General features: G+C 42.5%; 1 protein-coding gene across 9 annotated transcripts in view; it reads left to right on the top strand.

The window, feature by feature from the left end:
- Nucleotides 1–15239, top strand: part of LOC115190779 (lysine-specific demethylase 4C-like) — a 53770-nt gene that overhangs the window by 595 nt on the left and 37936 nt on the right. For 8 of the 9 annotated variants that reach the window (XM_029748825.1, XM_029748826.1, XM_029748830.1 and 5 more), the window contains exons 2-4: nucleotides 2668–2835; nucleotides 5135–5310; nucleotides 14335–14449. In XM_029748825.1, the coding sequence (XP_029604685.1) occupies nucleotides 2692–2835; nucleotides 5135–5310; nucleotides 14335–14449 (435 nt within the window). In that variant the 5' untranslated portion in view covers nucleotides 2668–2691. Of the gene's footprint in view, nucleotides 1–2667; nucleotides 2836–5134; nucleotides 5311–5526; nucleotides 5550–14334; nucleotides 14450–15239 lie in introns of those variants that run through there. The other variant, XM_029748833.1, reaches the window with a different exon arrangement.

Below are 15239 nucleotides of genomic sequence, written 5' to 3' on the forward strand. Positions count from 1 at the left end.
AGCTAAATGTCTTTCTGTGTGTGTCTGGATAACAGCCAGACTATTTATGGTTGATATATGTTCAATTCGTGCAGTATATTTCGTCAGCTAGTAGCTTGCTAGCTAACGTGGGCCTTGTTAGCTAGCATAAATCTGGACTGCATCCATTCAAGATGGGATTTAAACCCCCTCTCTGCTACGCGTATTGTGCAGATGGCCAGTTTAGCAAGCTGGCTACTTTTCCCTTTTACTCATCGTAACCAGTTCTTGTTATTTATCTCACCGTTTGACGACTGTAAGACTCTTGCATTCTGACACTAACGAAAGAAAGGGAGTGGTTGATTTTAATCAGTCGTCGTTATCAATGATTTGAAGTGTCTCCATCGATCTGCCATTGCTGGCTACCACAACTGAACGTAGGCTAGCTCAGACAGAAAGACGGACAAAGATCAGATTAGCCACACTGCACTTCGGATTTATCTTGGGAAATAAATGCACTGTCACAAGTGATTTAATCATTTAACTACTATATATATATATATGCACGATTTAAGAAAATAGTTGAACAGCTTTAAATGGCGAAGTTACCATTTTATATCAAGTATGATCAATACCGTTATTTTGTAACCACAACAACAGAATTCATAGATTTACTTTATTCGAATCAATTCAAATGTAACGTTTTATTGTTATTGTATAACCCGTTCATTGCTTTGCGAGATAAACTATATGAATGATTTTGAGACACATTTCCTTATTGTGGTCTATTTTTTTGTTGTTGCTTGAACTATTTTTTTTTTTTAAAGAAACCAACTGTTATTGTGTGTCTAGTCCTTTGTCTCCCTTTGTCAAAGTAAATTCAAAGTGAATATACCAAATGCTACCCTATTCCCTATATAGTGCTCTAATTTTGATGTAAGTCCTGGTCAAAAGTAGTGCACTACGTAGGGAAATAGGGTGTCATTCGGGACGGAGCCGGAGTTGTGGTGATCGGGAACCCTGCTGGTGGTAACTAGCAGAGGATTGACCGCCACCCAGTGGTCAACTTGTAAATAACACACAGCGGAACTGAAGGTTACACGAGTAAGAATGGGCAGCATTGGGGGGGTGCATCCCAAAGAGCACCTTTTTTTAGTACACAACTTTTGACCAGAACCCATACTCCTATACTCTGACCTATGGTCAAAAGTAGTGTACTATATAGGGAATAGGGGGCCATTTTGGAGGCGGATTTATTGTTGTTGCACTGTCTGCAACTCTGGGTTTAGTTCAGCTAATCTATTGGTTTATCAAGACTTATTGGATTGATGATTAGTTAATTAGTAGAATCAGGTGTGTTAGAGCTGGACTCAGGAAGTAGGAAGAGAAGCCTGCTGCCTTGGCTGTTGTGTGTAATTAACCAATAAGGCCTGATAAGAATAATAAATGTGTTGCACATAGGTTATTATTGGTTAGTTACACAATAATAACCTTTGTGTTGCTTTGTATTTATGTGTTATTCATTTAGGCAATACTGTAGCCTACACTGCACAACATTGAGTGTTGTTCACAAACCCTGGTCCTGATCGGAGGTGCCTTATTGCTATTATAAACTGGTTATCAATGTAATTAGAGCAGTAAAACGAAATGTTTTGTCATACGCGTGATATACCCCGTCTGTCAGCCAATCAGCATTCGGGTCGCTCGAACCAACCCAGTTTATAATAACCGTTTAATACTACTTAGTAAATACATGGTTACTTCTGTGCTGTAAAATAGTGCTACTGTAGTACTGCACATAGTATGTAGACTAGCTGGGATCTAGTGTCTCTACGGTATGTAGACTAGCTGGGATCTAGCGTCTCTACGGTATGTAGACTAGCTGGGATCTAGCGTCTCTACGGTATGTAGACTAGCTGGGATCTAGTGTCTCTACAGTATGTAGACTAGCTGGGATCTAGTGTCTCTACGGTATGTAGACTAGCTGGGATCTAGTGTCTCTACGGTATGTAGACTAGCTGGGATCTAGTGTCTCTACGGTATGTAGACTAGCTGGGATCTAGTGTCTCTACGGTATGTAGACTAGCTGGGATCTAGTGTCTCTACGGTATGTAGACTAGCTGGGATCTAGTGTCTCTACGGTATGTAGACTAGCTGGGATCTAGTATCTCTACAGTATGTAGACTAGCTGGGATCTAGTATCTCTACGGTATGTATATCTAGGTTTTATCAGTCTAGTCAGACAGCATATGGCCCTAGCCTGTGTTCTATTTAAGCAATAAGGCCAGAGGCGGTGTGGTATATGGCCAATATACCACGGCTAAGGGCTGTTCTTATGCGCAACGCAGACTGCCTGGATACAGCCCTTACCCGTGGTATACTGGCCATATACCACAAACCGCCTGAGGTGCCTTATTGCTATAATAAACTGGTTACCAACGTAATTACAGAAGTAAAAATAAATGTTTTGTCATAGCCGTGGTATACGGTCTGATATACCACTGCTGTCAGCCAATCAGCATTCAGGGCCCGAACCACCCAGTTTATATTATACTCTGTCTGGGTTTAATTGGTGGAGGCAGGATGGCAGGGGCAGGAGGTCTACGGCCCTGTTAACCCCTCCTGCCCGGTTTCCTTAGGATGTTATTATGCTGCTTCCCCCTGAGTTAACAGAACATATTACTGTAATGAGATGGTTTCTCTGTCAAGGCTTCATCTGTGTGAGCAGGCAGGATGGCAGGGCAGGAGGTCTACGGCCCTGTTAACCCCTCCTGCAAGATCATGACCTTCAGGCCCACCGTGGAGGAGTTCAGAGACTTCAACCGCTACCTGGCCTACATGGAGTCACAGGGGGCGCACCGTGCTGGCCTCGCCAAGGTGTGTGTGTGTCTGAGAGGAGGACTGGAAGTGTGTTTGGAGTGTGTCTGTTCAGGAAAGATGAGAGAACAACCTATGTGTGTGTGTGATTGTCTGATGTGTAATTTGGGGATCTTCACCCTCTACCTGTCTCCAGGTGATAACCTCTCTCTCCTCTACCTGTCTGCAGGTGATAACCCCTCTCTCTCTCTCCTCTACCTGTCTCTTGGTGATAACCTCTCTCTCTCTCTCCTCTACCTGTCTCCAGGTGATAACCCCTCTCTCTCTCTCTCTCTCCTCTACCTGTCTCTTGGTGATAACCTCTCTCTCTCTCTCTCTCTCTCTCTCTCTCCTCTACCTGTCTCCAGGTGATAACCTCTCTCTCCTCTACCTGTCTCCAGGTGATAACCCCTCTCTCTCCTCTACCTGTCTCCAGGTGATAACCCCCTCTCTCTCCTCTACCTGTCTCCTGGTGATAACCCCTCTCTCTCTCTCTCTCCTCTACCTGTCTCCAGGTGATAACCCCTCTCTCTCCTCTACCTGTCTCCAGGTGATAACCCCTCTCTCCCTCCTCTACCTGTCTCCAGGTGATAACCCCTCTCTCTCCTCTACCTGTCTCCAGGTGATAACCCCTCTCTCTCTCCTCTACCTGTCTCCAGGTGATAACCCCTCTCTCTCTCCTCTACCTGTCTCCAGGTGATAACCCCTCTCTCTCTCCTCTACCTGTCTCCTGGTGATAACCCCTCTCTCTCTCCTCTACCTGTCTCCAGGTGATAACCCCTCTCTCTCTCCTCTACCTGTCTCCAGGTGATAACCCCTCTCTCTCTCTCTCCTCTACCTGTCTCCAGGTGATACCCCTCTCTCTCTCTCCTCTACCTGTCTCCAGGTGATAACCCCCCTCTCTCCTCTACCTGTCTCCAGGTGATAACCCCCTCTCTCTCCTCTACCTGTCTCCTGGTGATAACCCCCCTCTCTCTCCTCTACCTGTCTCCTGGTGATAACCCCTCTCTTTCTCTCTCCTCTACCTGTCTCCAGGTGATAACCCCTCTCTTTCTCTCTCCTCTACCTGTCTCCAGGTGATAACCCCTCTCTCTCTCTCCTCTACCTGTCTCCAGGTGATAACCCCTCTCTCTCTCTCTCCTCTACCTGTCTCCAGGTGATAACCCCTCTCTCTCTCTCTCCTCTACCTGTCTCCAGGTGATAAACCCCTCTCTCTCTCTCTCCTCTACCTGTTCTCCAGGTGATAACCCCCCTTTCTCTCTCTCTCTACTCGACCTGTTCGCCAGGTGATTAACCCTCCTCTCCTTACCTGCTCAACCCCCTCTTCCTCACCCCTGTCTCCAGGGATAACCCCTCTCTCTCTCCTCTACCTGTCTCCCAGGCGGATAACCCTCTCTCTCTACTATAACCTGTCTCCAGGTGATAACCCCCTCTCTCTATCCTTCTACCTGTGACTCCAGGTGATAACCCCTCTCTCTCTCCTCTACCTGTCTCCTGGGTGATAACCCCTCTCCTCTACCTCCTTACCTGTCTCACAGGTGATAACCCCTCTCTCTCTCCTCTACCTGTCTCCAGGTGATAACCCCTCTCTCTCTCTTCCTATACCTGTTCTCCAGGCTGATAACACCCTCTCTCTCTCTCCCTCTACCTGGTCTCCCAGGTGATACCCCTCTCTCTCTCTCCTCTACCTGTCTCCAGGTGATAACCCCCTCTCTCTCTCCTCTACCTGTCTCCAGGTGATAACCCCTCTCTCTCTCTCCTCTACCTGTCTCCAGGTGATAACCCCTCTCTCTCTCTCCTCTACCTGTCTCCAGGTGATAACCCCTCTCTCTCTCTCCTCTACCTGTCTCCAGGTGATAACCCCTCTCTCTCTCTCCTCTACCTGTCTCCAGGTGATAACCCCTCTCTCTCTCTCCTCTACCTGTCTCCAGGTGATAACCCCTCTCTCCTCTCTCCTCTACCTGTCTCCAGGTGATAACCCCTCTCTCTCTCTCTCCTCTACCTGTCTCCAGGTGATAACCCCTCTCTCTCTCTCCTCTACCTGTCTCCAGGTGATAACCCCTCTCTCTCTCTCCTCTACCTGTCTCCAGGTGATCACCCCTCTCTCTCTCCTCTACCTGTCTCCAGGTGATCACCCCTCTCTCTCTCCTCTACCTGTCTCCAGGTGATAACCCCCCTCTCTCGCTCTCCTCTACCTGTCTCCAGGTGATAACCCCCCTCTCTCGCTCTCCTCTACCTGTCTCCAGGTGATAACCTCTCTCTCTCTCCTCTACCTGTCTCCAGGTGATAACCTCTCTCTCTCTCCTCTACCTGTCTCCAGGTGATTCCTCCTAAGGGCTGGCGTCCTCGGTGTAGCTATGATGATATTGATGACCTGGTGATCCATGCCCCTATACAGCAGATGGTTGCTGGCCAGTCAGGCCTGTTCACTCAGTTCAACATCCAGAAGAAACCACTCAGTGTCAAGGAGTTCAGACGCCTCGCCAACAGTGACAAGTCAGTAACTATACACACACACACACGACAAAGACAAGCACAGTATACACACACACACACACGACAAAGACAAGCGTAGTATAAACACACACACACACACACACACACACACACACACACACACACACACACACACACACGACAAAGACAAGCGTAGTATAAACAAACACACACGACAAAGACAAGCACAGCATGAACACACACAAACACGAGTTCAGACGCCTCGCCAACAGTGACAAGTCAGTAACAATACACACTACCTCTCCCTGAACTATGTGTTATATTAGTATAGTAGTTATAACATAGATCTACTACCTCTACCTGAACTATGTGTTATATTAGTATAGTTGTTATAACATAGATCCTCTACCTCTCCAGATACTGTACTCCCTCTACCTGAACTATGTGTTATATTAGTATAGTTGTTATAACATAGATCTACTACCTCTCCCTGAACTATGTGTTATATTAGTATAGTAGTTATAACATAGATCTACTCCCTCTCCAGATATTGTACTACCTCTCCCTGAACTATGTGTTATATTAGTATAGTAGTTATAACATAGATCCTCTACCTCTCCAGATACTGTACTCCCTCTCCCTGAACTATGTGTTATATTAGTATAGTAGTTATAACATAGATCCTCTACCTCTCCAAATACTGTACTCCCTCTCCCTGAACTATGTGTTATATTAGTATAGTAGTTATAACATAGATCTACTACCTCTACCTGAACTATGTGTTATATTAGTATAGTAGTTATAACATAGATCTACTACCTCTCCAGATACTGTACTCCCTCTACCTGAACTATGTGTTATATTAGTATAGTTGTTATAACATAGATCTACTACCTCTCCCTGAACTATGTGTTATATTAGTATAGTAGTTATAACATAGATCTACTACCTCTCCAGATACTGTACTACCTCTCCCTGAACTATGTGTTATATTAGTATAGTAGTTATAACATAGATCAAATCAAATCAAATCAAATCAATTTAATTTATATAGCCCTTCGTACATCAGCTGAAATCTCAAAGTGCTGTACAGAAACCCAGCCTAAAACCCCAAACAGCAAGCAATGCATGTGAAAGAAGCACGGTGGCTGGGAAAAACTCCCTAGGAAAAACTCCTGAGAAAGGCCAAAAACCTAGGAAGAAACCTAGAGAGGAACCAGGCTATGAGGGGTGGCCAGTCCTCTTCTGGCTGTGCCGGGTGGATATTATAACAGAACATGGTCAAGATGTTAAAATGTTCGTAAATGACCAGCATGGTCAAATAATAATAATCATAGTAATTGTCGAGGGTGCAACAAGCACGTCCGGTGAACAGGTCAGGGTTCCGTAGCCGCAGGCAGAACAGTTGAAACTGGAGCAGCAGCATGGCCAGGTGGACTGGGGACAGCAAGGAGTCATCATGCCAGGTAGTCCTAGGGCTCAGGTCCTCCGAGAGAAAGAAAGAAAGAAAGAGAGAATTAGAGAGAGCATATTTACATTCACACAGGACACCGGATAAGACAAGAGAATACTCCAGATGTAACAGACTGACCCTAGCCCCCCGACACATAAACTACTGCAGCATAAATACTGGAGGCTGAGACAGGAGGGATCAGAAGACACTGTGGCCCCATCCGATGATACCCCCGGACAGGGCCAAACAGGCAGGATATAACCCCACCCACTTTGCCAAAGCACAGCCCCCACACCACTAGAGGGATATCTACAACCACCAACTTACCGTCCGAAGACAAGGCCGAGTATAGCCCACAAAGATGTCCGCCACGGCACAACCCAAGGGGGGGGCGCCAACCCAGACAGGAAGACCACGTCAGTGGCTCAACCTACTCAAGTGACGCACCCCTCCCATGGACGGCATGGAAGAACACCAGTAAGTCAGTGACTCAGCCCCTGTAAAAGGGTTAGAGGCAGAGAATCCCAGTGGGAAGAGGGGAACCGACAAGGCAGAGACAGCAAGGGCGGTTCGTTGCTCCAGCCTTTCCGTTCACCTTCACACTCCTGGGCCAGACTATACTTAATCATAGGACCTACTGAAGAGATAAGTCTTCAGTAAAGACTTAAAGGTTGAGACTGAGTCTGCGTCTCTCACATGGGTAGGCAGACCATTCCATAAAAATGGAGCTCTATAGGAGAAAGCCCTACCTCCAGCCGTTTGCTTAGAAATTCTAGGGACAATTAGGAGGCCTGCGTCTTGTGACCGTAGCGTACGTGTAGGTATGTACGGCAGGACCAAATCGGAAAGATAGGTAGGAGCAAGCCCATGTAATGCTTTGTAGGTTAGCAGTAAAACCTTGAAATCAGCCCTTGCCTTAACAGGAAGCCAGTGTAGGGAAGCTAGCACTGGAGTAATATGATCAAATTTTTTGGTTCTAGTCAGGATTCTAGCAGCCGTATTTAGCACTAACTGAAGTTTGTTTAGTGCTTTATCCGGGTAGCCGGAAAGTAGAGCATTGCAGTAGTCGAGCCTAGAAGTAACAAAAGCATGGATTAATTTTTCTGCGTCATTTTTGGACAGAAAGTTTCTGATTTTTGCAATGTTACGTAGATGGAAAAAAGCTGTCCTTGAAGCAGTCTTGATATGTTCTTCAAAAGAGAGATCAGGGTCCAGAGTAACGCCGAGGTCCTTCACAGTTTTATTTGAGACGACTGTACAACCATCCAGATTAATTGTCAGATTCAACAGAAGATCTCTTTGTTTCTTGGGACCTAGGACAAGCATCTCTGTTTTGTCCGAGTTTAAAAGTAGAAAATTTGCAGCCATCCACTTCCTTATGTCTGAAACACAGGCTTCTAGCGAGAGCAATTTTGGGGCTTCACCATGTTTCATTGAAATATACAGCTGTGTGTCGTCCGCATAGCAGTGAAATTTAACATTATGTTTTCGAATGACATCCCCAAGAGGTAAAATATATAGTGAAAACAATAGTGGTCCTAGAACGGAACCTTGAGGAACACCGAAATTTACAATTGATTTGTCAGAGGACGAACCATTCACAGAGACAAACTGATATCTTTCCGACAGATAAGATCTAAACCAGGCCAGAACTTGTCCATGTAGACCAATTTGGGTTTCCAATCTCTCCAAAAGAATGTGGTGATCGATGGTATCAAAAGCGGCACTAAGATCTAGGAGCATGAGGACAGATGCAGAGCCTCGGTCTGACGTCATTAAAAGGTCATTTACCACCTTCACAAGTGCAGTCTCAGTGCTATGATGGGGTCTAAAACCAGACTGAAGCGTTTCGTATACATTGTTTGTCTTCAGGAAGGCAGTGAGTTGCTGCGCAACAACTTTTTCTAAAATTTTTGAGAGGAATGGAAGATTCGATATAGGCCGATAGTTTTTTATAATTTCTGGGTCAAGATTCGGCTTTTTCAAGAGAGGCTTTATTACTGCCACTTTTAGTGAGCTTGGTACACATCCGGTGGATAGAGAGCCGTTTATTATGTTCAACATAGGAGGGCCAAGCACAGGAAGCAGCTCTTTCAGTAGTTTAGTTGGAATAGGGTCCAGTATGCAGCTTGAGGGTTTGGAGGCCATGATTATTTTCATCATTGTGTCAAGAGATATAGTACTAAAACACTTTAGTATCTCCCTTGAGCCAAGGTCCTGGCAGAGTTGTGCAGACTCTGGACAATGAAGCCCTGGAGGAATACCCAGATTTAAAGAGGAGTCCGTAATTTGCTTTCTAATGATCATGATCTTTTCCTCAAAAAAGTTCATAAATTTATTACTGCTGAAGTGAAAGCCATCCTCCATTTGCGAATGCTGCTTTTTAGTTAGCTTTGCGACAGTGTCAAAAAGAAATTTCGGATTGTTCTTATTTTCCTCAATTAAGTTGGAAAAATAGGATGATCGTGCAGCAGTGAGGGCTCTTCGATACTGCACGGTACTGTCTTTCCAAGCTAGTCGGAAGACTTCCAGTTTAGTGTGGCGCCATTTCCGTTCCAATTTTCTGGAAGCGTGCTTCAGAGCCCGTGTATTTTCTGTATACCAGGGAGCTAGTTTCTTATGACAGATGTTTTTAATTTTTAGGGGTGCAACTGCATCTAGGGTATTGCGCAAGGTTGAATTGAGTTCCTCGGTTAGGTGGTTAACTGATTCTTGTCCTCTGACGTCCTTGGGTAGGCAGAGGGAGTCTGGAAGGGCATCAAGGAATCTTTGGGTTGTCTGAGAATTTATAGCACGACTTTTAATCTTCCTTGGTTGGGGTCTGAGCAGATTATTTGTTGCAATTGTAAACGCAATAAAATGGTGGTCCGATAATCCAGGATTATGAGGAAAAACATTAAGATCCACAACATTTATTCCATGGGACAAAACTAGGTCCAGAGTATGACTGTGGCAGTGAGTAGGTCCAGAGACATGTTGGACAAAACCCACTGAGTCGATGATGGCTCCGAAAGCCTTTTGGAGTGGGTCTGTGGACTTTTCCATGTGAATGTTAAAGTCACCAAAAATTAGAATATTATCTGCTATGACTACAAGATCCGATAGGAATTCAGGGAACTCAGTAAGGAACACTGCATATGGCCCAGGAGGCCTGTAAACAGTAGCTATAAAAAGTGATTGAGTAGGCTGCATAGATTTCATGACTAGAAGCTCAAAAGACGAAAACGTCATTGTTTTTTTTTTTTGTAAATTGAAATTTGCTATCGTAAATGTTAGCAACACCTCCGCCTTTGCCGGATGCACGGGGGGTTTGGTCACTAGTGTAACCAGGGGGTGAGGCCTCATTTAACACAGTAAATTCATCAGGCTTAAGCCATGTTTCAGTCAGGCCAATCACATCATAGATCTACTACCTCTCCAGATACTGTACTACCTCTCCCTGAACTATGTGTTATATTAGTATAGTTGTTATAACATAGTTCAGGTAGAGGTAGTAGATCTATGTGTTATATTAGTATAGATGTTATAACATAGATCTTCTACCTCTCCAGATACTGTACTCCCTCTACCTGAACTATGTGTTATATTAGTATAGTTGTTATAACATAGATCCTCTACCTCTCCAGATACTGTACTACCTCTACCTGAACTATGTATTATATTAGTATAGTTGTTATAACATAGATCTACTACCTCTCCAGATATTGTACTCCCTCTCCCTGAACTATGTGTTATATTAGTATAGTAGTTATAACATAGATCTACTACCTCTACCTGAACTATGTGTTATATTAGTACAGTAGTTATAACATAGATCCTCTACCTGTCCAGATACTGTACTCCCCGCTACCTGAACTATGTGTTATATTAGTATAGTTGTTATAACATAGATCTACTACCTCTCCAGATATTGTACTCCCTCTAGCTGAACTATGTATTATATTAGTATAGATGTTATAACATAGATCTTCTACCTCTCCAGATATTGTACTCCCCGCTACCTGAACTATGTATTATATTAGTATAGTTGTTATAACATAGATCTTCTACCTGTCCAGATACTGTACTACCTCTCCCTGAACTATGTGTTATATTAGTATAGTTGTTATAACATAGATCTACTACCTCTACCTGAACTATGTGTTATATTAGTATAGTTGTTATAACATAGATCTACTACCTCTACCTGAACTATGTGTTATATTAGTATAGTTGTTATAACATAGATCTTCTACCTCTCCAGATACTGTACTCCCTCTCCCTGAACTATGTGTTATATTAGTATAGATGTTATAACATAGATCTTCTACCTCTCCAGATATTGTACTCCCTCTACCTGAACTATGTGTTATATTAGTATAGTTGTTATAACATAGATCTTCTACCTCTCCAGATATTGTACTCCCTCTCCCTGAACTATGTGTTATATTAGTATAGATGTTATAACATAGATCTTCTACCTCTCCAGATATTGTACTCCCCGCTACCTGAACTATGTGTTATATTAGTATAGATGTTATAACATAGATCTTCTACCTCTCCAGATATTGTACTCCCCGCTACCTGAACTATGTGTTATATTAGTATAGTTGTTATAACATAGATCTACTACCTCTCCAGATACTGTACTCCCTCTACCTGAACTATGTGTTATATTAGTATAGTAGTTATAACATAGATCTACTACCTCTACCTGAACTATGTGTTATATTAGTATAGTTGTTATAACATAGATCTTCTACCTCTCCAGATACTGTACTCCCTCTACCTGAACTATGTGTTATATTAGTATAGTTGTTATAACATAGATCTACTACCTCTCCCTGAACTATGTGTTATATTAGTATAGTAGTTATAACATAGATCTACTCCCTCTCCAGATATTGTACTACCTCTCCCTGAACTATGTGTTATATTAGTATAGTAGTTATAACATAGATCTTCTACCTCTCCAGATACTGTACTCCCTCTCCCTGAACTATGTGTTATATTAGTATAGTAGTTATAACATAGATCTACTCCCTCTCCAGATATTGTACTACCTCTCCCTGAACTATGTGTTATATTAGTATAGTAGTTATAACATAGATCCTCTACCTCTCCAGATACTGTACTCCCTCTCCCTGAACTATGTGTTATATTAGTATAGTAGTTATAACATAGATCCTCTACCTCTCCAAATACTGTACTCCCTCTCCCTGAACTATGTGTTATATTAGTATAGTAGTTATAACATAGATCTACTACCTCTACCTGAACTATGTGTTATATTTGTATAGTTGTTATAACATAGATCTACTACCTCTCCCTGAACTATGTGTTATATTAGTATAGTAGTTATAACATAGATCTACTACCTCTCCAGATACTGTACTACCTCTCCCTGAACTATGTGTTATATTAGTATAGTTGTTATAACATAGATCTACTACCTCTCCCTGAACTATGTGTTATATTAGTATAGTTGTTATAACATAGATCTACTACCTCTCCCTGAACTATGTGTTATATTAGTATAGATGTTATAACATAGATCCTCTACCTCTCCAGATACTGTACTCCCTCTACCTGAACTATGTGTTATATTAGTATAGTTGTTATAACATAGATCTTCTACCTCTACCTGAACTATGTGTTATATGAGTATAGTTGTTATAACATAGATCTACTACCTCTCCCTGAACTATGTATTATATTGGTATAGTTGTTATAACATAGATCCTCTACCTCTCCAGATACTGTACTCCCCGCTACCTGAACTATGTGTTATATTAGTATAGTTGTTATAACATAGATCTACTACCTCTACCTGAACTATGTGTTATATTAGTATAGTTGTTATAACATAGATCTACTACCTCTCCAGATATTGTACTCCCTCTAGCTGAACTATGTATTATATTAGTATAGATGTTATAACATAGATCTTCTACCTCTCCAGATATTGTACTCCCCGCTACCTGAACTATGTATTATATTAGTATAGTTGTTATAACATAGATCTTCTACCTGTCCAGATACTGTACTCCCTCTACCTGAACTATGTGTTATATTAGTATAGTTGTTATAACATAGATCTACTACCTCTACCTGAACTATGTGTTATATTAGTATAGTTGTTATAACATAGATCTACTACCTCTACCTGAACTATGTGTTATATTAGTATAGTTGTTATAACATAGATCTTCTACCTCTCCAGATATTGTACTCCCTCTACCTGAACTATGTGTTATATTAGTATAGTTGTTATAACATAGATCTTCTACCTCTCCAGATATTGTACTCCCTCTCCCTGAACTATGTGTTATATTAGTATAGATGTTATAACATAGATCTTCTACCTCTCCAGATATTGTACTCCCCGCTACCTGAACTATGTGTTATATTAGTATAGTTGTTATAACATAGATCTTCTACCTCTCCAGATATTGTACTCCCTCTCCCTGAACTATGTGTTATATTAGTATAGATGTTATAACATAGATCTTCTACCTCTCCAGATATTGTACTCCCCGCTACCTGAACTATGTGTTATATTAGTATAGATGTTATAACATAGATCTTCTACCTCTCCAGATATTGTACTCCCCGCTACCTGAACTATGTGTTATATTAGTATAGTTGTTATAACATAGATCTACTACCTCTCCAGATACTGTACTCCCTCTACCTGAACTATGTGTTATATTAGTATAGTTGTTATAACATAGATCTACTACCTCTACCTGAACTATGTGTTATATTAGTATAGTTGTTATAACATAGATCTTCTACCTCTCCAGATATTGTACTCCCTCTACCTGAACTATGTGTTATATTAGTATAGTTGTTATAACATAGATCCTCTACCTCTCCAGATATTGTACTCCCTCTAGCTGAACTATGTGTTATATTAGTATAGTTGTTATAACATAGATCCTCTACCTCTCCAGATATTGTACTCCCTCTACCTGAACTATGTATTATATTAGTATAGTTGTTATAACATAGATCTACTACCTGTCCAGATACTGTACTCCCTCTACCTGAACTATGTATTATATTAGTATAGTTGTTATAACATAGATCTACTACCTCTCCAGATACTGTACTCCCTCTCCCTGAACTATGTGTTATATTAGTATAGTTGTTATAACATAGATCTTCTACCTGTCCAGATACTGTACTCCCTCTACCTGAACTATGTGTTATATTAGTATAGTTGTTATAACATAGATCCTCTACCTCTCCAGATATTGTACTCCCTCTACCTGAACTATGTGTTATATTAGTATAGTTGTTATAACATAGATCCTCTACCTGTCCAGATATTGTACTCCCTCTACCTGAACTATGTGTTAAATTAGTATAGTTGTTATAACATAGATCCTCTACCTGTCCAGATATTGTACTCCCTCTACCTGAACTATGTGTTAAATTAGTATAGTTGTTATAACATAGATCCTCTACCTGTCCAGATACTGTACTCCCTCTACCTGAACTATGTATTATATTAGTATAGATGTTATAACATAGATCCTCTACCTGTCCAGATACTGTACTCCCTCTACCTGAACTATGTGTTATATTAGTATAGTTGTTATAACATAGATCCTCTACCTCTCCAGATATTGTACTCCCCGCTACCTGAACTATGAGGACCTGGAGAGGAAGTACTGGAAGAACCTGACCTTCGTATCTCCCATATATGGAGCTGACGTCCCCGGGAGCCTCTATGACGAGGTAGATGTCTCAGGACTCATAGAATATCAGTGTCTCTCTCCTCTCTCTGTCACTCATCACTGATCATCAGGATCACTGTCATTTCACTCCCCGTATGTTCCTTTCTAATCATCCCAACATCTCCTCTGTCCTGGTGCAGGGTGGAGTGTATAGAGCAGTGGAATATCAGATACCTCAACTCTATCTAGATGCTTTCCACCTTATTGTTTCTCTCCCTGCTGTCTCTCTCCTCCCCCTCTCCCCTCTCTCCTCCTCTCTCCTCTCTCTCCTCCTCTCTCCCTGCTGTCTCTCTCCTCCTCTCTCCTCTCCCTCCTCCTCTCTCCCTTCTGTCTTTCATCTAACTCCCTCTCTCCTTCTATCTCCCTTCTGTCTTTCATCTAACTCCCTCCCTCCTCCTCTCTCCCTGCTGTCTCTCTCCTCCTCTCTCCCTTCTGTCTTTCATCTAACTCCCTCTCTCCTTCTCTCTCCCTTCTGTCTTTCATCTAACTCCCTCCCTCCTCCTCTCTCCCTGCTGTCTCTCTCCTCCTCTCTCCCTTCTGTCTTTCATCTAACTCCCTCTCTCCTTCTCTCTCCCTTCTGTCTTTCATCTAACTCCCTCTCTCCTTCTCTCTCCCTTCTGTCTCTCTCCTCCTCTCTCCCTTCTGTCTTTCATCTAACTCCCTCTCTCCTTCTCTCTCCCTGCTGTCTCTCTCCTCCTCTCTCCCTTCTGTCTCTCTCCTCCTCTCTCCCTTCTGTCTTTCATCTAACTCCCTCTCTCCTTCTCTCTCCCTTCTCTTTCATCTAACTCCCT

This window comes from Salmo trutta, unplaced genomic scaffold (genome assembly GCF_901001165.1).
Source record: "Salmo trutta unplaced genomic scaffold, fSalTru1.1, whole genome shotgun sequence".
NCBI classification, from domain to species: domain Eukaryota; kingdom Metazoa; phylum Chordata; class Actinopteri; order Salmoniformes; family Salmonidae; genus Salmo; species Salmo trutta.